This window comes from Triturus cristatus, chromosome 3_1 (assembly GCF_964204655.1).
Source record: "Triturus cristatus chromosome 3_1, aTriCri1.1, whole genome shotgun sequence".
Classification (NCBI taxonomy): domain Eukaryota; kingdom Metazoa; phylum Chordata; class Amphibia; order Caudata; family Salamandridae; genus Triturus; species Triturus cristatus.
In genome coordinates, this window is record NC_140583.1 from 536,725,594 (window position 1) to 536,749,412 (window position 23,819).

The 23,819-nt window shown below is 43.1% G+C and overlaps 1 protein-coding gene across 1 annotated transcript in view; it reads left to right on the forward strand.

Moving 5' to 3' along the window:
* Window positions 1-23,819, forward strand: part of MRPL46 (mitochondrial ribosomal protein L46) — an 85,812-nt gene that overhangs the window by 16,388 nt on the left and 45,605 nt on the right. The window contains exons 2-3 of the mRNA XM_085644468.1: window positions 19,749-19,953; window positions 21,759-21,932. Coding sequence (XP_085500594.1) covers window positions 19,749-19,953; window positions 21,759-21,932 — 379 coding nt within the window. The remainder of the gene's footprint in view (window positions 1-19,748; window positions 19,954-21,758; window positions 21,933-23,819) is intronic.

The window sequence follows — 23,819 nt, forward strand, 5'->3', positions numbered from 1 at the left end:
GGTTAGGACATATAACTACCTCTTATGTCTGTATTTCAACCCCTCTATAAAGCAATCTTGTGTACTTTCAACACTTACACGTACTATCCTGGCAGGGTTTTGTTCAGATATCTCTCAAAGTGTCAGCGTTCCAAACTAGAGCCAGCAGATAGCACTCTTCTGGCGTGTTCCAAAAATAGGAGTCGAAAGAGAATGCAGAACTTCCACAAGCATTGTAACAAAGGTGCACTAGTGTCTGTTATTCAAAGTTTATGACCAACTAATAACCAGGAGTGCAAACACAAAATAAAAGCTCAGATGCCGATGTCCAATTATAGTACTCACACGGTGATGGACACAACAAGGCAACCCAGCACTAGTAATCGTCCTTGCAGCAAAACTGAGGAGTACTTGAATGTAGGCGCTTCCTAGCGCGAGTTGAAATGCTGGAGTGATTCGTTGTCGTTTCCCCAGCTCAGCACAAAATCATATTAATGGCCTTCATAGTAAAGCCCCGGAGGCACCAGGGAGCCGGGTCAAGGTTAGCGCGACCTCGCGCCTTACTAATGCAATGCAAGTCACTAAGCGGGTCCTCACGTCCGATCGCGATAACCGCACAGGCAGGAAACGGGCAGCTATAAAGACACGTTCAGCGCTACCTCGCGCTTGTGTACTCAATAAAAATGCAAAAAAAAGATGCAGGTCAGCAAACAGCACGTCCTCGCGCTTCTGCCTTTAACAAACACAATAGAGGCAATCAGGCAAACAGTGCGTCCTCGCACTGGAGGGAATAATGTTCCAGGAAACCCAAGATTCTTCGCTCCACACGAAGACTGAGTGCATCGGGCATAAACTCCACACAATCCAGGAGTAAGGCGTGGCTCAACCCCCAGGAAACAAAGCCAAGCACCTGGGAGCCATTTCTGTGTGCTTATAAGCTGATCAAGTCAGCTGATTAACTCCCAGTGCAGTGTGGGAAAGTACACATTCATGCTACCCTCCTAGAGCCTTATGGGACATGTAGTTCGGGAAGTATTTAACATGGGCTTGGCTGTCTCACTGCTTCCTTGTTATGCGGAGTCCGTTCTTATGTTGTGATGCTTTTCTTCGAAGTTTTTTACTGTATTTTCATGAAGCAGTTTACCGATTTTGAGTCCCAGCGTCCCTCCGCCTTCGCTCGTGTTTTTTTCAAAGACCTTCACACTTGAGCGAACAAGGACGCATTGGAAGTTTTGATGGGCAAGCCAACCTGCTGCCTTATTAACCCAGATCCTCCACTGATGTGACGTTCTGCCTTTTCCCTGGCCTCTTAGTTTGTTTTGCAGTGCAGACAGAATCCAAAGGTTCTCACTAAGTATTAGTGTTCCGTGTTTGTCTGTTGTACACAAAATCGGCCTTGATGCAAGTATTTTTGACTCCAAAGCTACATTGCTTTTTTGAAAATGCTAGTTTGCTTGCGTAAACAGCAGTTACATTAGCCTGTTCTAGTATGCGGAGCATAACTTAATTTTGAATGCCAGTTTTGCCGTTAACAATTCAGTTTTAGTGGATAGCTTGAGGTGGCGTTTTGCCTACAGGACTGATTTTGATTCCCGAATTTAATGCATTGTTGTTCTCTTTTTGTGGCCAGATTAAGCGCAGCTGCAAATAACTTGTTTTGAGACTTAGTAACATACTATAAAATTATATAACATAAGAATGTTAGGAGCAGTTTGACGAAAAATAATACAGTAGGTAGAAATGTGTGTTTTTTCTATGCATTTACAGTTTAATGTCTATTTTCTCTCTCTCCCTCTCCCCCTCCCTCTCTCCCTCCCTCTCTCCCTCCCTCTCTCTCTTCCACCCCCCACGCGATACTTGAGATCAGCTCAGAGCTCAGTACCGGGGCTTTAGGTGTCTTGGCAGATATAAGCTCAAGACATCAGAGTATCGGGCCCACTGATGTAAATATAGTCATCATGGTCTGATGCAGGATAGCCATAGAGAACTAGCACACCTGTCTCACTTTCTTCATGTTACTCTACAGTGTAACAGTCTCCTTTCAGTGATCATGGCTTTTGTACAGACTCTCTTGCCGTAGCACCATAGAGTTTCATGACACATAAGAGGCACAAAGAAAATGTTGAGGTTAATAGGTGAGTTACAGTAGTTTTAGGTTTGTAATTGCATCGTCAACAGTGGGAAAAGTAAACATCAAAATGGAGATCATCAAACTGCAGTAGCTCGATTTTGCTTGTTGTAATAGAAACCTGATTTTCAAATGACCCCAAACCGATGTGCGTTTTATTGAATAATATTTGAGACTCAGAACGTTTTACAAAGCGTCCGCAAAAAGTGTAGCGAAAAACCTTTAGCAACCAACTGCTGCACACACCTGCCCGGTAATATTGTATGTGAAGCGATAATCCATAGCTGTATAATCCTCAGGCCCACGCCGTCTCGCACGCAAAACGTGTTGTTGATCCAGCAAAAACCTGGTCCTGAAGTCTGATTTGCTGATTGCTTAAAAGCCCAGTTGACATACATGATGATGATGATAAATACAAACCCAATAATTCTCATAGATATGAGTATCTGTTCTGATCAGCCTGACCATCCTGCTATCTAGAAGTTTATTTCCAATTGAAGAGAGGTACATCCATCTTTGTTCAAAAATATCCAATTAAACCACTCTTGGCAAACTGTTTGTTTCATTCTAGATTGAAACAAGCATTGGCATTGTTAATAGGTCTAGCCTTTGGGACCTTATAAGTGTTTAACCATGCAACAGTTAATGTTGTTGCACCAAGGATATTGTGCTGCATAACTAAATACTTAAAGCTCCCAAACGCGAGGCCTATTGGCTATGCGAATGCTTGTTTTATACTACGGTCTATTACAAAATAGTCAACCCTGGATTGATGGTGATATATCTTTTGTTGCTATACGTAAAACCTCTTCTGGATCCTTTTCTCTCTCCCCAGATATCACATTGACTTAACTGTTTCATGGCATGTTTTATCTGAGACACCATTTTCTGGTTGACTATTGACCTACTTTTTATTGAGCTAAATGCTGTCTATAACTGCAGTAAAGTCTCCCACCAGAATAATAGGATCCGGGAAATTTAGCAGCTACACTAACATCTCTGAAAGGTCCTGTTCCATCTACATTTGGGCCAAAGTAACCCACTAAAGGGAATCTTTTACCATAGCCTACAAGTTTTACAATAAGCCACCTCCCAGCGTTATCTGAAGCACTCTCTCTTTAATCGTAATCCTAGGGTTCTTCTTTATCAAATTGGCCACCCCCTTTGTGTTTGTGTCATGCTTTGTACATACCATTTATTGAACCCATCTCCTAGGTTTAAACAAATCTGTACACTCTTTTTCAATGAAGTGCGTCTCCTGCAGAATAATAACCTGAGCAGGAGAGTCTTTTAAATATTGCTGTAAGCTTTCTATTTTCCCTTTCGCCCATAACCCATTTATATTCCATGATAAAATCTTAATTTGAACTACCATATTCCCTACTGTCTCTTTTTTATTTCGAGGCAAATGCCCATTAGAGCAGATGCACAATAGTTAAAAGGTATTTAAGGACCCTGGAGCGCCTGAGGTTATTTTTTCTTTTTCCCAGAATGCTTCCCACCCAGTACCCCTACTCCTGCCCCCCCCCCAAAAACCCCTTCATCCCTGGAGAACCTTCCCTGACTTTCTCATGGCCTACTCCCTTTAGGAGTGAGTCCACATAATGTGCCAATCCGACTTATGTGTACAAAAAAAGGGAAGAATATTAAAAAGCCTTTGTTTCAGACCAAGTAACATATGAGAGGAGAGAGAGAAAAAAAAACACAGAACCTTCCAAATCTTCTACTCATCTTCTTCCTTCTTCAGATCTAATTATTGCTAGACCCAACAATATTCTCTATAAAATCGACTTCTTTAGAACACCGGAAGCTATGCATCTTGTTATTATACATCGCTTTTAGGATTGCCGGAAACATCACCTGAACTGTTGTCCCCAACTTTTTTAATGGGTCTATCTTTTTCCCCAATTTCCACAGTTTATTTGATGTAATGTTGAAACATCAGATCTTATTTCACATGTTATTCTATCTACTTTCAGTGAATTCAGTTTTGGGACACTTAATATACGTTCCTTTAGACTGTAGGTCTAGACTATTGGGCCCTGGGTGTCTACCCTACCCTTTCCAACACTTCCCTCTGGCCCTCTCTCATATATTGAATATTGTTCAGAGAGGAGAGCCCCTTTCCAGGCACTCCTCATCACGTAGCTTGAGTGGCATTCCCCCTCTGCTTGTCCCCTAGAGGCTGCCCTCTCAGCACTGGCTCTTCCACCACCTCTCCCCACAAGCGATCTTGCCCCCGGGGGAGCTCTTGGGTCTCACCTCATGCCAGTGCACCAAAGGTGTTCTCAATTCCAAGTTGCCCTCACCTTCAGCTCGGCCCCTTGCTCCCTCCTCTTCCTCTGCCCCGGAAGGAAATCCTTGCCGCTGCTCTTTGTCCTCTTCGCAGCTAGAGCGCATCTCTCGTCCTGCGCTGCTACTTGTCTCTGAGGCCTGACACATACGCCATGGTTAAACCGTAGCATTTTCAGCAGCATCGTGCCCACAATACAGAAGGTTAGAAATGTATATGCCTCCTCTTCCAACCTTTTTTCTTTTTCCTCTAAGTTAACGCATCCTGGCTTCCCCTTAACTTTTTGGTCCAGCACATTCAGTGGAGCTCACTCCCGTGACCCGCGCGCTAGCCGGCCACCATGTTCTCCACCCTCCAGGCCTGCAGTCATGTTGGCGCACTCACTTCAGTGGGTAGCACAATGGGTTCTATAGTCCACTAGTGACATTTACTTGCAGGCCCTGGGTAGACTGTATACCATATAATAGGGACCTAAAGGTAAGTTAAATATACCAATTAAGGGTATAACAATTCCATCATGTGGAAGCAGGAAGCACAGACATTTCAATTCCGGTTAGCAGGGGTGTAGTTCACAGAGTTCTACAGCCAGTAAAAGTAGTTATCTGGGGAATACGATGCAAAAGATGGTAATTTCTGACAGACTGTATTATTTTGTGTTTGGTTACAGGAGGAAACTGAGCGTTAGCTATAGGTTCTTGATGTTGCTGCTTTCATTCACCCCCATGGTGAGCTAATCCCATGATGTAGCCCTACGCGGTGACAGCTGTAGCCCTTGCATTTTAGTTCTCTGTCTTGCACTTGCGACATGTCCTTGTACCAGATATTTTGAAGTTCTTAATTTTTTTTTAAATTTGTTTAGAACTGTTGTGAGCATTTGTTGAATCTCTTACTCCACAGACGACAATACCCATCCTTGTATAGGTTAGTAAGTTTATTCAGTATACAGAGGATAGCTTCTTCTCAGGAGAGACACCCTGAGCTAACTGCCATTTGTGGAATCACAGTCCATCCAAGAATCCACATTCCAGCACCAGGTCTTCCCAGAATGCCACACATTCCCCTCCGTTATACAACTACAACAAAAGTGATATTTGCAGAGGGAAAATATTAACGCAATCAATAAGAGTATAATCATGGAAAAACAAATACTTTACTATAGATCCCCATAGTTTGAAAACTAATGTGATATATATATATATGTATATGTATGTATGTGTGTGATATATATATGTATGTGTGTGTGTGTGTGTGTGTGTGATTTTTACTTGAACATGAAACATCATAAAACTAGACACGTACAGGTTTTGAGAGCAAAATGGGATATTTACAAAGAAATCTAGACACTCGGGGGCCAATTACAATGTCGGTCGGAAAGGCTCCAAACGGCATTCGGTTCGTCTGAATCCAATGCCTTGTTTTCAAACCGACCGATGACGATGGTCGAAAACCCTTCGGACTGTCCGACTCTGTACCGACTCGCGTCTGAATGGCATTCGGAGACACACAGTCGGTCGGAGCCAACTCTTACATCTCTACGGGCCGCATTTCCAACCAAGCGATTAGGATGACTAATTTGGACAGCCTTTCCAAATCGGTCAGTCTGACACAGATTGGCTGTCGGAATCCGACTTTGGGGGCCAGTAGCAGTAGTTCGACTTCACCTGGAGGCCTCCGGTTGGGGCCAGTGGGGGTACCCATGAGTCTCCTCTTTCCAACCATGCATAGTGTGGCAGGCACCATGGGTGCCTGTCACAGGGTGCAAGGTTTTCCGCGCTCTCCCCTTTTTTCAATGAGAGCCTGTGTAGTCGGTCAGGACACCGGCTCCAATTGAAGGCCATGGTAGTCCGACCGAATGGTGTTCCGAAACATCATAATCGGTCGGTCGGACTCCCCGATCTAGAGTCGGTCGGAAACCATTCCGAAACAGTCGGTCGGAATGCTTTCTGACCGACAACGCAATCAGCCCCTCATTTGTATTTAATACATATGGTAATCTTTACACCTAATGGGAGTGTCTCGGTTGATTTGAAGATTGGTTTACATCCATACCTTTGTGTGACAATAGACACGTCTGTTCCTTTGGCATCCATTAACTCAACTACCTGTTTACTCTCTAATTATCTTCAAAGGGTCAAAAAACTTGTATTCTCCAACCTTAACGTGTCTCCATTTTTTTCACACGTACCCAGTCTCACACATGTAGAGTTGCTGACCACCTCTGACTTTCTAAATAAGGACTTAAACCAGTTATCTTAGCTTTACCGTTGGACAACTCCACCAATGTTAAGACCATTACTCACCCTTTTTTCTTACATCCCACATACACATCTGTTTTCAGTTGCATGTAGCTTCCCTACTTCTCATCTTTTCAAAAGGTAATTTGTCTTCTGCCTTCCTGGATGTAGTGTGAAAACTCCACAATAATTCCTTAATCATTTGATAACAGTCTTTCCCATTCTCTACTGCAAGTTGCAATCCTTCTTTTAAAGCACTTCTCCATCTCTTCACAATACCATTGCTCTGTGGATAATCTACGGACGTGCATGTGTGTTCAATTCCATGGCTAGATAAAAACTACACAATTTCTTTAGATGTTGGGTATACACTATTATATATCACACAACTTTGGAGAAGGCCTTCTCTTTCAAAAACATAATTCATAAATTGAATCACTTTTCTTGATGTAACCTGACTTAGCAATTCTATCTCTGCCAATTGTGACATTTGATCCATCAAAACAATACAAAACACTTGAGTATTGTATAAGCACATTGGAACAGCAACATCAATACTCTTTCCCGCACTCTACTAGGTCTAGACTTGGGTTCCTTGTGATAGTCAATTGCTTTCTGTTATTTATCACTGGTGGCACTCTATACAGATTTCACTTTATCTTCTACTGACTATGCACCATAGGCCACCAAAGGTCCACCACTCGAATGTTTCTTTTCATACTTCTCATCCCAGGATCTCCTTCATCAGCTATATCAATTATGATTTGCCTCAAACTGTCAGGTAATTGTACACCCCTTAACAACAAACCGTCTTGTTTATAAAGCTCATCTGCACTGTTAAAGTAGGATAACAAATTCTCATCCAATAAACTCTTTTTTGGCCACTTTGGCCACTTTGTCGTAACGTACGTCAAAACTGTTGAGTTTCTACATCAGATTCACATTCCTCCCACCATTATGATTCCAGGCTACAACCCCCTCACACCTCACACGTAGACACTGTCTTGCCCATTTTCAAATCTTGTACCGGGGTATCATCATTATCCTCAACTGAAACTGGAAGTCTCGATAAACAATTTGCTAAAACATTCCTGGATCCTTTTTAATTAACTCTCTCAAATGTTTAGTTTTGTCAGAAAATAAAGAAATGTATTTAGAATAATATTCTGCTTGACCTAAAATCGATCCGAGTTGGTCTTTATCTTTTGGGTTAAGGACATACTCAATGGCTTTGACCAAACTTTTTGGGAGATATGTCTTGTTTACCAATATTGTGTCCCAAATATTCAACAGAATCCATTTCAAATTTACACTTATCTATTGTTAAGGTAAGCCTATTCTCTTGTAAAATTGTTACACTTTAAACAAGGTCTCAGCATGTTCCTTTTTTGTCTTTCCAAACTGTAATATATTATCCTGAAAATATAATGTTATGCTAGTCCTTGAAAAATCTGAGCATTAACCTATGAAACATTGCTGATGAGGAAATTAGCCAAAATGGCATTCTTTTGTGCCTAATATCTCCTTCTGGTGTAATGAAGGAAGCACCTGGATACCCTTGTGGGTGAGAAGCTGCACTAAGCAAATTGACATAACTTAGTGTTTGCTGTCATTATGCAATGCTACTTGGTGATATGCACTTAAGAGATCTAAAGTAGTGAACACCGTGGCACCTTGTTATTAGGGAAAACATTTCACCTGAATTGGATAATGAATGCAATCTACCCATGCAGAATAATTTAGATCTCTCAAGTAGACACATATTCTGATCTTGCCATTTTGTTTATGTACAACAGCCACAGGTGCGGCCAATCAGAAGATTCTATCTCTTCTATGTCCTGCTTACACAGATTCTCCAATTCTTCCTTTAGTGCCTTTCGCATAGATATAGGTATGTTCCTAACTTTGTGAACCTTGGCCACTGCATTATATTATAAAATGATTTTGTGAGTAAATATTTTTTTAATAAGCCCAATTTAGATGAGAATACCTTGGGAAAAAATTCTACTGTATCATAGCATTATCCTCATTCACTTGTAAAATCAAATCACTACATCCCAAAACCTGATCCGTATGGTTGGGATTGAGAGTTATCATGAGAGCTCTGTGTTGTGGCCATCCTTACAGACATGATCCTTCTTAAGCTACAAATATCTTTGTCAATTGTCTTACCCTTATAACCCAATGAGATGTAAAGTATCCAGTCACATCAATGGATTTGTTCCCATTCCCCATCAATTTAATGTTAGATGGCAAGAGTTGTTTAAATCAGGAAATTAGTGCAAAAAATCATCCTTAATCACTGTGTGTTTTGCCCCTGAATCAGCCATTACCTTTACAATTGTACATGCAAATTGTGCCATACAAAATGGTGCATCTTCTTTTTATTCACATCAATTTCATACACACCTAATATAAACTCATTAGGCATGTCATACCCATGTTGCTCAACTTCTGTTATATGACTTAAATTTGGTTTAGTTTCATCTTCATTCACATTCTCCCAATTTCTAGTTTTGCACATCCTAGCGTAATGGCCTTTAGTTTTACAATATCTACAAATCTGACCATTAGCTGGTTATGACTTGTCATTTGATAAAGGACCTGGAGACTACACTTAAAACATACATACTTCGTCTTTTCAGATAAAATCCTACCACAGCCATGTGCCTTAGTCTTGGTATCAGCATGTTTTACGTTTTTTACTCCCACAAGTTTCCTTATTCCCTGTACTACTTCTGTGACCTTGTGAGCCAGCTCTTGCATGCCCAATCTCACTTCTTCAAATTGGTGAGGAATAACCATTGCTTTCGCAAGTGGTAAATCCTCCTCTAATGAAAGTTGTTCTTGTAATTTAGCATCACACGTTCTACATAGCATTTGGTCCCTTATCATTTGGTCCTATAAAGGACCATAGTTACATTTAGACGCCAGTATTCACAAGTCCCTTGCAAAAGAGTCTGTTGATGCATTTGTCCTCTTCCAGGAAATTGGTTCCTGGCTACCGCTTAATTTACCTTTTTTTAAATTAGAAAAGTCAAGTTGTTTAATTTCAGTTTCATACACATCTAGCTCCTCCTCATCATCTATGTCTAATGGTAGTAAACGAGATAAAAACCCCCATCCTTCATGAACTACACAATGTTTTAGAATGGAAAACTTTCTTTTATCACTGTAAACCTCTCCTCCAATTCTAAGTACGTCTCAATTATCTTTGAATTGACCCAATCAGCAGTTGGTTCACCTGGATTAGGAAGAAATGATGAAGGTTCTGTAATAGCATCCATCATGAAATTGGGATCAAATAAATAGCAAATGTATTGTTTTCAGTTATTGGGTGTTATTGACATGGTGTACCCACACATAGATATACAGACGTGTGAATAACCAGTTAATGTGCAAAGAACAGTCCGCAAATCACTGATTACCTACAAGCTGTTTACACAAAAATGTTTTTACCCATCATGGAAACTAGCTGATGTGTGAATTACCATTAGAACTTCTCACAATTTGTAAGTATGACAATCGCATTATGAGAATCACTGTATGTATAATCCGCATCAGGGTGTTATAAATTGCTTGCAATTTGTTGTTATTAATGTTTGTAGTGTGCGGATCATTGTATGTATAACCCACACCAGACTGATTAAATATGGCTACTTTCCAATTTCTCGTACACCACGACTAGACTGCAGGGCTCAATTTGTCGCCAGTACTGCAACACCCAAAACGGGCACCAAGATGTCTCAATGCTTCAGGTGGGTATGTGCACATCCTTGCAGGTACGACTGGTATGCTGGCTCTACAGGCGAGACAACATGTGCAGACCTTCGAGCCTGCCTCTGACTCCTCAAGCTCTCTTAATTTCTCTCGCACTTTGGCTCTCACCTGAACTCAGTTGTAAAACATGTATTTGACATGAAGTACTCACGTGGCCGCTGCATAACTCCTCTGTCTCGCTGCACAACTCCTCCAGATCTATGACAAATTAGCTTCCTCACCACAGAGCTCCAGGCTTCTCTCGCGTAGCCTGCTCGTCGCCGGTGTTAAATCTCTCGCTTCACAAAATGCAATACCCAGCATTGTAGAGGTATGCAAGTTTATTCAGTATACAGAAAGCTAACTGCTTCTCAGGACGGAAAGCCTGGGCAAACTGCCACTTGTTGAATCACATTCCATCCAAGATTCCACATTCCAGCATCAGGTTCCACCTAGAATGCCACTGCATGCCTTCCCTGATTTCCCATCTCAAACTGTAGCACCCTCTCCCCTGCAAAACCTTGCTCCCTAGGCTATTTTGCCTGTCCCTGCCCCACTCTGTAGAATAAGACAGCTCACCGTCAATCCGCCTAATTTTAAAATGTCACCTAGTTGTGGTACAAGTTGGAGAGCCTCCAGAATAGGAGCAGACTTGTTAGGGTCATAGCAACATTTGTCACTTATTGACTTTTGTGAAGAGTACGGGTACAGTGTCCCTTGCACTGAGCACTGTACTGAAGGAGAAAGTGTTAGACATGCGTTCATATTTTTATGCTAAGTAGTAGCTGCACTCACTGAAGGAAACCTAAATTTATGTGGTAAGATAGACCATGGTTGGCCGGTGGGGAGAGGAAGTGTTTTGACAGGGTGTAAGTGACAAATATGATGCGTGATATTAAAGAGATAAGATTAGACGCCGATATAACTGGATAGTTCAGGTGACAAAAGGTGGCTAGCAGAACCCAACTGCACTTCTGCCACTTCTACACACCGTGAGTAACAGATCTTATGATTAACTTTTACTGACTTTAATGGTTCATAATTCGAAATGTTGGATGTTTAGAAGACTGAGTTGGATTTGACTTGTGGATTACTAGATGTCAGCAATGAGGTTTAACTTACTGAGCTATATTTTAAAATAGAGTATAGGAGAGGAAGTTGTTAACAGAAAATAAACTGAGGGAGGTGAGGGTGGCAAGGATGATGCTGTCAGAAGGTGTGACTGAATAACTGACGAGGTATAGATATCTTGAATAATGGATGACCATGAACTGAGTGCAGAGGAGACTGGTGATGGAGCATAGTTGGGATGTAATGACAGAAATTGGGTGACAGCAGCATGAGGCGGGAATAGTTGTTGCAGGTGTGGAGATTCAGACAGGTCAGGGGAGGGCTGTGAACGGAAGACCTAAGCAGAGGGGCAATCTGGGGATGGGTCACTGGTGGGAGCGGGTGATCAGCTAGGGTATAGGTGAATAAGTGACAGGAGTGGTAGTGTGTGACAGCAGGAGATGAAATGGGACAGATGACAGATGTGCTAGATACGTGTGGTAGCTAATAGGAGGGGCAATGTACATGTGACAGGAAAATGTATAGGAGGCATTTCACGATAGACGAGACAAGGGGACTGGTTAAGCGATTTGAGAGGGAGTGGCCGTAGGAGATGTGATGATTTACAGATGGGACAGAAAACCTGCTACAGAAGAGGACAGCAAACGTGTGATAAATAAGAGAGGGATGATGGCTAAAAGAAGTGTACACAGATGACTAGGGCAGGAAGTTTTTAATGACATGATGAGAACACTGGATGCAGAACTCTCAATGTTTTTGTTGCATTTTGCGGATTGTGATCCTGATTTTATAATTCATGAAACGAGAATGTATGTCCCAGAATTTCACATTTAACTGGGAAAATGGAGTGCTCTGGGGAGAGCGTCAGGAAGGAAAAGCAATTGTGAACTAACCTTGGAACTAATACCGCCTAATCCTGTGTGCAAGCATTTGATCTGGTTTCATGAGTGGCAGCAGAGGGTACAAGATTGAGGATAAAAAGATGAAAGGGATGCTTGACAGTAAAGCATCTGTAGTTTCTAGTTCTGGTGGGCCCACCACTTATTTGTAGAAAAAAAGGCAGTGACCCAAAGTATTTTCCACTCAAGCACATTTCCTTACAAAATTGATGCAGCATTTTACAATAGGAGTTGGCTTACTAGTGTAACATTCAAAGGCTTAGAGCTGAGCTATGTGACTGGAGAAAGAAGTTGACAAGAGACAATGGAGAGTAGATAAAAAGGTGGAACATGCCCAAAAAGCCAACTTGCCTTTAGCCATTAGACTTAAAAGGTTGATGCATACATATACCCCACTTGTATTTCTTATGAAAAAAATGAATGCTTCAATTTCTGTCATCTAATTGCACATCACGGAGCTGCTGATGACTACTCACAAGCATGAGCAACCATATTTTAAGGCTCACTCATTCTGTCACCACCCTCCGGAGCATCTGGAAGACAGTGACAAACATCCATCACAGGCTTTCATTGCGTGGGCTCGCTGATGTTTACATCAAAATGGTCGCACACTGCTGACCTACCTGCGTGTTACCCCAAAGAACTGTGGTCCCTGTAGTCCGCGTCGGCGGATACACCTATGCTCGTGTCGTGAGTGCAAGTGTGAATAGCGTTAGCCATCCCTGGACACGTGTTTCGAGGTAGTTGCCTCTCGTCAGCAGGGAGTAGGAAAGAGTGTAGGGTTGCAATGTAAGCTGCTAAAATCATTATCAGGTCTAGTACCTCTCGTAGCAACGCAGGTGCGTAACCTGAGTCCGTCGACTCCCCGGCTCAGAGAGCCACTAAATAGTTACATCAGAATGGTCGCACACTGCTGACCTACCTGCGTGTTACCCCAAAGAACTGTGGTCCCTGTAGTCCGCGTCGGCGGATACACCTATGCCCGTGTCGTGAGTGCAAGTGTGAATAGGGTTAGCCATCTCTGGACACGTGTTTCGAGGTAGTTGCCTCTCGTCAGCAGGGAGTAGGAAAGAGTGTAGGGTTGCAATGTAAGCTGCTAAAATCATTATCAGGTCTAGTACCTCTCGTAGCAACGCAGGTGCGTAACCTGAGTCCGTCGACTCCCCGGCTCAGAGAGCCACTAAATAGTTACATCAAAATGGTCGCACACTGCTGACCTACCTGCGTGTTACCCCAAAGAACTGTGGTCCCTGTAGTCAGCGTCGGCGGATACACCTATGCTCGTGTCGTGAGTGCAAGTGTGAATAGCGTTAGCCATCCCTGGACACGTGTTTCGAGGTAGTTGCCTCTCGTCAGCAGGGAGTAGGAAAGAGTGTAGGGTTGCAATGTAAGCTGCTAAAATCATTATCAGGTCTAGTACCTCTCGTAGCAACGCATGTGCGTAACCTGAGTCCGTCGACTCCCCGGCTCAGAGAGCCACTAAATAGTTACATCAAAATGGTCGCACACTGCTGACCTACCTGCGTGTTACCCCAAAGAACTGTGGTCCCTGTAGTCAGCGTCGGCGGATACACCTATGCTCGTGTCGTGAGTGCAAGTGTGAATAGCGTTAGCCATCCCTGGACACGTGTTTCGAGGTAGTTGCCTCTCGTCAGCAGGGAGTAGGAAAGAGTGTAGGGTTGCAATGTAAGCTGCTAAAATCATTATCAGGTCTAGTACCTCTCGTAGCAACGCAGGTGCGTAACCTGAGTCCGTCGACTCCCCGGCTCAGAGAGCCACTAAATAGTTACATCAAAATGGTCGCACACTGCTGACCTACCTGCGTGTTACCCCAAAGAACTGTGGTCCCTGTAGTCAGCGTCGGCGGATACACCTATGCTCGTGTCGTGAGTGCAAGTGTGAATAGCGTTAGCCATCCCTGGACACGTGTTTCGAGGTAGTTGCCTCTCGTCAGCAGGGAGTAGGAAAGAGTGTAGGGTTGCAATGTAAGCTGCTAAAATCATTATCAGGTCTAGTACCTCTCGTAGCAACGCATGTGCGTAACCTGAGTCCGTCGACTCCCCGGCTCAGAGAGCCACTAAATAGTTACATCAAAATGGTCGCACACTGCTGACCTACCTGCGTGTTACCCCAAAGAACTGTGGTCCCTGTAGTCAGCGTCGGCGGATACACCTATGCTCGTGTCGTGAGTGCAAGTGTGAATAGCGTTAGCCATCCCTGGACACGTGTTTCGAGGTAGTTGCCTCTCGTCAGCAGGGAGTAGGAAAGAGTGTAGGGTTGCAATGTAAGCTGCTAAAATCATTATCAGGTCTAGTACCTCTCGTAGCAACGCAGGTGCGTAACCTGAGTCCGTCGACTCCCCGGCTCAGAGAGCCACTAAATAGTTACATCAAAATGGTCGCACACTGCTGACCTACCTGCGTGTTACCCCAAAGAACTGTGGTCCCTGTAGTCAGCGTCGGCGTATACACCTATGCTCGTGTCGTGAGTGCAAGTGTGAATAGCGTTAGCCATCCCTGGACACGTGTTTCGAGGTAGTTGCCTCTCGTCAGCAGGGAGTAGGAAAGAGTGTAGGGTTGCAATGTAAGCTGCTAAAATCATTATCAGGTCTAGTACCTCTCGTAGCAACACAGGTGCGTAACCTGAGTCCGTCGACTCCCCGGCTCAGAGAGCCACTAAATAGTTACATCAAAATGGTCGCACACTGCTGACCTACCTGCGTGTTACCCCAAAGAACTGTGGTCCCTGTAGTCCGCGTCGGCGGATACACCTATGCTCGTGTCGTGAGTGCAAGTGTGAATAGCGTTAGCCATCCCTGGACACGTGTTTCGAGGTAGTTGCCTCTTGTCAGCAGGGAGTAGGAAAGGGTGTAGGGTTGCAATGTAAGCTGCTAAAATCATTATCAGGTCTAGTACCTCTCGTAGCAACGCAGGTGCGTAACCTGAGTCCGTCGACTCCCCGGCTCAGAGAGCCACTAAATAGTTACATCAAAATGGTCGCACACTGCTGACCTACCTGCGTGTTACCCCAAAGAACTGTGGTCCCTGTAGTCAGCGTCGGCGGATACACCTATGCTCGTGTCGTGAGTGCAAGTGTGAATAGCGTTAGCCATCCCTGGACACGTGTTTCGAGGTAGTTGCCTCTCGTCAGCAGGGAGTAGGAAAGAGTGTAGGGTTGCAATGTAAGCTGCTAAAATCATTATCAGGTCTAGTACCTCTCGTAGCAACGCATGTGCGTAACCTGAGTCCGTCGACTCCCCGGCTCAGAGAGCCACTAAATAGTTACATCAAAATGGTCGCACACTGCTGACCTACCTGCGTGTTACCCCAAAGAACTGTGGTCCCTGTAGTCAGCGTCGTTGATGTAACAGCTGATGCTGTTAGAACTGTTTTAATCAGGGTATGTTTCGCTACCTACCACCACTTATGTGATATAATTTGGTGGTTGATATATATGCCTATTCTTTACTGACATAGCACTACATGCATGTTATGTCCCAAAAGTGTTCAGGAAACGGGTCTCTTCACTACACTAATTACCACGTATATACCTGACTCCATATTCATAAGGTCCCATTTACAATAATTATACCACCAGAAATTCCAAATCGGATATCAACTTTCAAACTCTTTTTTTAAAGCCGTTGTTATAGGTAAAGAGGTCAATGGTGTAGGATGGAAGGATCCTTCTGGCATGGTTACCCCCACTTTGTAACTGGTGACAGTGTTATTTTGACTAGTCTGGCTGGGATCCTGTTAATCAGGACCCCAGCCACTGTGGCTCCTCCCTAAATTTGTAATGGTAAGTACTTTGGTACCTCCAAAATTGGCTACTGGTGTACCCCATGTAAGTCCCTAGTATATGCTACTAAGGTACCCAGAACATAGGTGCACCAGGGGTCTCCCATGGGCAGCAGCATGTATTATGCCACCCATGGCATAATACATGCCTCCCTTGCGACAGATCTGTTTCCTAATATCTGAGATCACTACACTTAAAACATATGTCACCCCTAAGGCAGGCCTTTCAATCCTGAAGGCAGTGTGCTGGGTTGTAAGTATGAGGGTGCCCTGCATGAGCAGGACACCCCCTGCAAACCCTGAAGTCGATTATCCAGTCTTTGTAAATGCAGTCAGCCATTTTGATACCTATAGTGGCCAGGCATCATTGTGGGATGGCAAACTATATAGTGGTGGAATATGTTAGAATCATACCCCAACACTGTAACCAGTGTTGGAGGTATGATTCTATGCAATGGGTGGGATCCTCCGGTAAGCCCCCAGTACTCCCGGTAACAGCCTTCCAGTGGCTGCCAGGAAATTAGTGCTGCTGCCGATCCCAAACATGTCTTTGCCCTCCTCCTGCTGAGCTTAGCTCGAGCAGAGGAAAGTAGAACAATAGGTTTCCTGCCACAGGAAGGTGTGACCACCTCCCAAACAGGACTTAGTGTATTGTGCACCGGTGGGAGAACTTGCCAGTGACACGAGATTGCTTTGAAGGGCACATTTGGTGCCCTCCTTGCATACGCCAGTTTGAGCCAGTTCAGGGAGACCTTGGCTCCTGCTCTGCTGCAAAACTGGACAAAGGGCAAGGGAGCGTCCTCCCCTCTGTCCAGCCCCTCCCCTGGAAGGGACCCCTGAGTCGTTCTAACTCATTTCTTAGTATATAAGAGGGCTTACCTGTGGGTGGGTTGTCAGATTCATTGTTGGACAAGACTCAAGCCTGAAACCATGTCACTCCTAGTCTTGCTGTTCTGCAAGTTTTCTTCGCCTGTGATTGTGCTACAGCCAGGATCCCTCTGGGCATCAAGGCCACCCGAATAATCTTCCTTGGAGTGAAGGAGTCACTCCTCTGCATCTGCGGGCACCATAACGAAGTTGACCGGTATGCTGCTCCTGACATCCCACTGACTTCAAAAGGCCCAGCAACACAGGTGGTGGTACTGCAACTCCCTAGAGGCCTGACCTGTCCTCTCTCCAATTTTGAAGCCAGTATCCCTTGTTGGAACTGATGGGAACAAAACCCCTGTGCACCGTGTCAATTTGTCATTGCCAAGGCTTTTTGGCTCAGCACTCCAAAGATTTTTGGTCTACAAGAAGCTCCAGCATCTCTTCCTGCCAAGATCTTCGTCTTCACCGCATCCTCTGCACCGTAGGCCTTCCTTTTTGTGCCTTTGGCCTGCGGGTCCTCTTGAGTCTTTTCTTGCTTCAGTGGGCTTCCCTGCTTGTTCGGGCCTGCTCTGACCTTCCTGCACTCAGTGAGTCCCTCGGACTTTGCTGGTCCCAACGTTGCGCCTTCATCTTTTTCCACATCTGTTGACACCGACCCCCTGCTCTCGACTTCCGACATGGGACAGCTCGTAAGCGGCTCCTGGTCTTCCTCTGCGGCAAATGGTCCTCACAGCTGCAGCGACAAGGTCACCGTCATCACTCTTGCATCTTCCGTCATCGGTGGTCATTGCTCTTCCGTGCCTCCTGGTCACCTCCGAGTGGCATAGTCTCTGTCCCCTCTGCTTGCAGGTTCTTCTCTTCAAGATTCCACCCTTGGATTCCAACAGACTCTGGCACAGTCTTCGCCTGTGGCATTTTTTCTGAAGTCCTTCATTGTGGTCTACAGCGGTTTCGGACATCACTTCACACCCATGCACCCAATTTCCCTGGTGTAGGTATCCTGGTTCCTGGGGTATCCACGGGTGTGGTGATTCTCCAACCTTCTGTCTTCCTCAGGGCTTCTTCAGGGTACACTGGGAAGAGTTCTTCTTTAAAACTGTGACTTTCTCGTTGACTTATATTGAGTATGCGGCTGTGTTTCCACTCTCCACAAAGCCTCCGAGGGGTTCTTGGGTACTTACCTTGGGTGGTTCCTGGTGTACTCAGCTTTTCTGAATCTCCTGGTCCAAGTCCCGACTTCGGTTGCAGTTCGCATTCCACTTTCTTAGTAAATGGTTTGGCCACCCTGGAGACCACTGTGTATTGTGCTTACTTACCTGTTTCCAATTGAAGTATTGTGTATATTTGTGTTGATACCGCTGAGTAGGAGATATACCGATGTGTTAGTGAGTGTTGTATAATAAATATACATAGTTTTATTGATACACTGTGTGATTCTTTTTCATTGAATCTACACTATATGATTAGATCTGGTAAAACAAGCTGCTTAACACTCCTCCTGGACTAAGCCTGAAGACTGCTCCACACAGCTACCACTTTTAGAGCTTTCTATGGTTATATAAGACCACCATAAGGGTTGTCTGGATTAGGGCAAGGTGCTTCATATGCTAAGTCAGCCTCCTACAATTGGTTTTAGCGCCTCCTCCAGAAACATTTTTGTGCAGATAACATGGTGTAGTCTTGGCATAGTAGACTAAGCCTTTCACAAAAGAAGGCAATAGAGCTACATCTAAACCTTCATAAATTAAGCCACCACGTACTAATCTAGAATGTACTTTACTGACTTCTGTAAGATTGGAGGAGAACATTCAGTACAATTCAGCACACTAGAAGATTGGTTCATACTAATTGTAAAAGCTAGCTCTTTAGTACACTCTAGCTAGAAATATAACAATGGCCGTCTCGCATCTTATTCAGCACCAAACCTTCAAAAACAGTGGAGCAGATTATTTGGTGCTTTGGGCCCTGAGTCCTGAAATGCTATTAGCCCCACGTTGAGAGCAAAGCCAACAAACTCCACTTTATAAAAGGAGACCTGGCTGGTTGGGCAGAGTGATGAGTGTGATTGATTATACTCAACTACATTAACCTACGATTCAAGTTCTAGCTTTGAACTGAATCCACAAGTGCCTCGTAGTGACCTTAAGGCAATCTGTCTTATTTTAGAAACATGAAATCATATCGACTGTTACATGAGTAATATCCAGTGGTATTATTATCTCTGCCAAAGCATACACTCTGTGAGAGCAGTCAAATCCCTTTGTGCTTATCAAGTTAAAAGAACACACATGTGTTAATACATTTTACCCTATTCCAAAATCGATGCAATTAAAAGACACCATTGTCCAATAAGAAAAACATTCAAGTGTCTCTACAACAAGGATATCTGAATGGGATGTTTGTACAAATATTTGATCTTTAGACAGGGACCAATTGCAGAGAATCGTCAATGATTGATCAAATAATGGATTTTTTTTTTCTAGAATTAAACTTTTCGGAGCTCTTGTTTATTCAGGAAAGGATGAACATAAGCAAGTTGTTTCTACAGTAGATGATTTTTGGAGAATTTATGTTTACATCCGTGTTTATTTTGCGTTGTTTTGTCACATTGCATGGTGCTAAATGTGTAGAAATCTATATTACAATTATAGTCACAATGTAAAATATGAGAGCACAAAGTGTTGAATGTTTCTAACTTCTTGGTATTTCACGTAGATGGAGGTAGAGAAAAGTCTTTATTCAGATCATGAAATCCGCCTTATGGAGGATGAGGAAAGACTAAGAAGAAAGATGTCCGATGATTATGACTCAGATGATGATGTTGCTGATGATGGAGGGAAGGACATAGTGATGACTCAAGATCTTGAAGACAAGTGGGAGCAGAAAATGAGACAATTTAGTCTAGCTCCCCGAGTTACAGGTATTTGTAAATTTCTTAATTGTTTTCCCGCTTTACACCAGTTTGTTTTGACTGACTTCAGCAATCACTTCAGTTTTTCTTAAACAATGTGTTGCTGATGCAATTCCAATTCCTCGAATACCATGTTCGTGAACTGAACTAGCTGAAAGTCAGTCCTGTCTTCAATCCTAGGTCTGGTGACAACTACTCAAGGTTTCTTTTAACCTGTACACTTGATTTATTTATCTATTCATTTGTAATGCTTATCTACATCATCTAGTGGTTTCGTTGAGCTCACTTGCCACCGTTTAGCTAAAAAAACAACTAATGGCAGGGGAAGGACATGTATATATATAAAAATATATTCACAGCACTCCGTCACTCCTCAGCTTGCAAGCATGGACGAAAACGGACCACTATATAGTGCCAAAAGTAAGTTTATTGCCTGCTCGGTCCTGACGCGTTTCGGCTCGGATGAGCCTTGATCACATGACTAAATATATATATAATTTTAAATGTGTGCAAAGACCAATATTTTAGGGTGGACGAGCAGTAATACAGGAAGAAACGAGCAGCATTGCAGGAATAAAGTGAAGAGAAGAAGCGGCTAGAACCAAAACAAAAAGGGATATGAACCTGGGACAAAACAGATGACTGAAGAATGGGAATGATCAGAAAGGGTAGGCAAGAATGGAAACCGAAATGACTGGCAGGGAGAGAGCTAGAAGAGGGTAAGGGATTGAAGGGAATGTGGTTGGGAGTGCAAGGGAAAAAAACCTGTGGCATATAATAAGTGCAGAAGGGACGGTGAGGAAGAGGATACTAAGGCATTGGTTTGGCAGGAGTCTGTATTACCTCTAAAAAGAGAATATGCTGTCCAAAAAAACACCTGGATATATTGATTTGTGCATGGTACGATGAAAGAAAGTTTGATATTTGGGAGCTACCCTGTTTAATTTGTTGGTGTAATAAATGGTTTGCTTGAAGTTATGATTGTAAACCTGGTGAGTGCCATTCATTCAAAACGGGATTGCTCTTAGCTCCAATCCGCCTACCTTATAGAAGACAACAACTGACCATAAGGGTAGTTTATGGTTTCCTGAAAAACAGTTGCTTTTGATGGGGGATGGGTTTTGTTGCATGGCAGTCGCAAGTCTTGGTATCCCCTACATGTGACCGTTTTTTACCCTAGCCCTACCAACTTTCCAGACGTGTTGACCTGATACGAAATCTCTGTTTTTCCCCTACTAAGCAGAACACAGTTCTGCTCTATTTGAAGGGCCTCTAATAGGGCTATCAAGCATAGGTCCAGGATAGCTGTATCCCACCAGTTTTTCTTTAATTTCTCCATTTTTTTTTTACTAAAGAACTTACATCTATATACATCATTTACATACCTTGTATGCCAATGTACACCTCGACCTGCTGTACGTTAGAATGATTCAGTTTTCAAGTGGCTTTTTTAGATTCAATGCATTTGTGTTTTCATAATTTAAGATTTACGAGCTCTATTATGGCTAGTATAAATTTTACTCATCCTAAAAGTGTCTTATTATTCACCTTGTTTCTCACCGTATTAAGGGCAAGAGATGGACAATGGGGGTAGAGCTGAATATGGTCACCTGATTAAAAAAATACAGGACATACAGTATGTTACAACATAAATGTTAGAAACCAGCATGCTTGTGTCTGTCACGTATTTTAAATAGGGTATTGATTTTCAAAAAGCATGCATCACTTTTGAACCAGCAAGGGCATTATGACAAAAAGAATGATCATGGTAGAAATACATCTTACAAATGTAAGTTTCATCATGTATTTCACAGAAGCAGATGCAAAGAATGACAAAACGTCTTTAAATCGGAAGCTGGACACCAACCTGATCTTGTTGGTCAAGGAGAGACTTGGCAGTCAGGACAGTTGGCTTCTACCACAGATACATTGGGAGAAGGGAGAAACTATGAGACAGACAGCTGAGCGAGCCTTATCCACTGTGTCAGGTAAACAGCTGCATCTCTGCTTTTACTACCTATCCTTGCATTGTTTTCTGTGTTGTTCAAATTTTGTAAAGTCCTTTTATCTTTTAGTTGGGGCAACTCTGCTCTAAGTGTGTTGCCCAAAGTTGTGGTGGAACTGCTATGGTCACCAGGCCACTATATTGCAAGCTTTTCACTGTAGTGTTTGTTTTGTGAAGATAGTGATAAAAACTATTGTATTTTTGTTTGTTAACAAATGATAATAAATAAACATGCAGCGGATGATTCTTCCTAAGATACCCTGCAGTGGCGGTTTCTCCTTTAGGGTGGAGGAGCGTTGTCTCGTCTGCTGCGAGTGCAGCTGTAAACCAACAACAAATACATTATTAAAATGGTATCACTCTTGTTGCCTACGATGTGCTTGCTATCGGCGAGTGTGGGGGGCAGGGCCCTGCCCGGTGATTTCTGCTGATTGACAGCAGCAAGAATGACAAGAACAGTGCGGGTTGTGCATGTCAGTTTGGCCGACTGTTTTGTGACGGCCAGCCCGACATGCAACTTCTGCCCACACCAGTCCAGAAACTGCATAACAGCTGGGGATTGCAGCCACAGGCTTCCAGTCGCAAAAGGAGTGCTGAGTTTGTATGCTCCATCCAATCCTGATGCTTCTTTCATGCTGAAAACAGCATGAGAGCAGCTGCTGGATTCGTTAGGTTCATGTTGGCGTGACCAGACAGCAGACTTGGAGCACATGGGCTCTTACGCACCTCACTTTTGTGGGGTAGTTCAACTATTTCTTATTTTTTTTTATGTTTGAAAAGCTTTATTGAAGAATTTGTTAACAAATAAAGATATTAGCGTGCATAGGAAACATACATGAATCTAGTATAAAACATTAACCATGCTAATATCAATGTTAAAAAGACAAAAAGCATTTTATGAGGATTTAAAAAATAAAGGGAAGGAGAGAGATAGGAAGGGAAAGGAGGGGGGAGGGATAAAGAAATAGCATTACACACCATAAACTATAAAATAATTACAGCATACGATCAAATTATATAAATGAGCGATACAAAATGATCAGCATAAAAAAGAAATATAACAGGATAAACCTATAAGAAATAACAAGAAGGAGAGAGTTGAAGTCGTTCAAGGGGGTTTAAAATTTTCTGAATTGATATGCATAGATTTCTTCAAAGCCAATTGATCGAGATATGTGGTGAGGGGTAACCAAAAAAGATCAACATTACGTATAGGTTTGCAAGCGGAGGCAAAGGAAACATCAAGTCTGTGAAAATGACATAAAGAGTTCCACCAGCCTTGTAAGGAGATGTTTGTGAGAGATTTCCAGTTAGATGAGATGTGCTGGAAAGCAAGAGCAAGCGTGAGATCGAAAAGACCATGTGAGTGTACGGGTCAATCTAAAGAATCAGAAAGACTACCCAAAAAGACAAAAGTGATTGAGAAAGGAGTAGAAAGAGTGAAGATGCGAGAAAGGCATATCCAGACTTTCCCCCAAAAAGTAGAAACGACAGGACACAAAAAGAACATATGTAGAAGGTCAGCATTAGGAGTACCACAAGTCCAGCATTTAGAGTCAGAAGAGGGTAAGAAGCGAGACCAGGAAAGAGGAGAGAGATAAAGTCTATGATGCAGATAAAATAAGGATTGAGTAAGAGAAGCAGAGCGAGAAATTTTTAAAGATCTGGACCAAAGTTTATCCCAAAGAGCAACAGACCAAGTACAACCAAAATCGGCTTCCCAGGAAAGCTCCACTTTAGTTTTGGTACGGTCCGGATTAGGAGAAGCGAAAAATTTATAGATAAAAGATGCTTTAGGGAGGGTAGTGAGAATTCTAGGAAGAGTAGATGGAGGTATTGAAGCAGGGAGAGAATAATAGCGGTCAAGAAT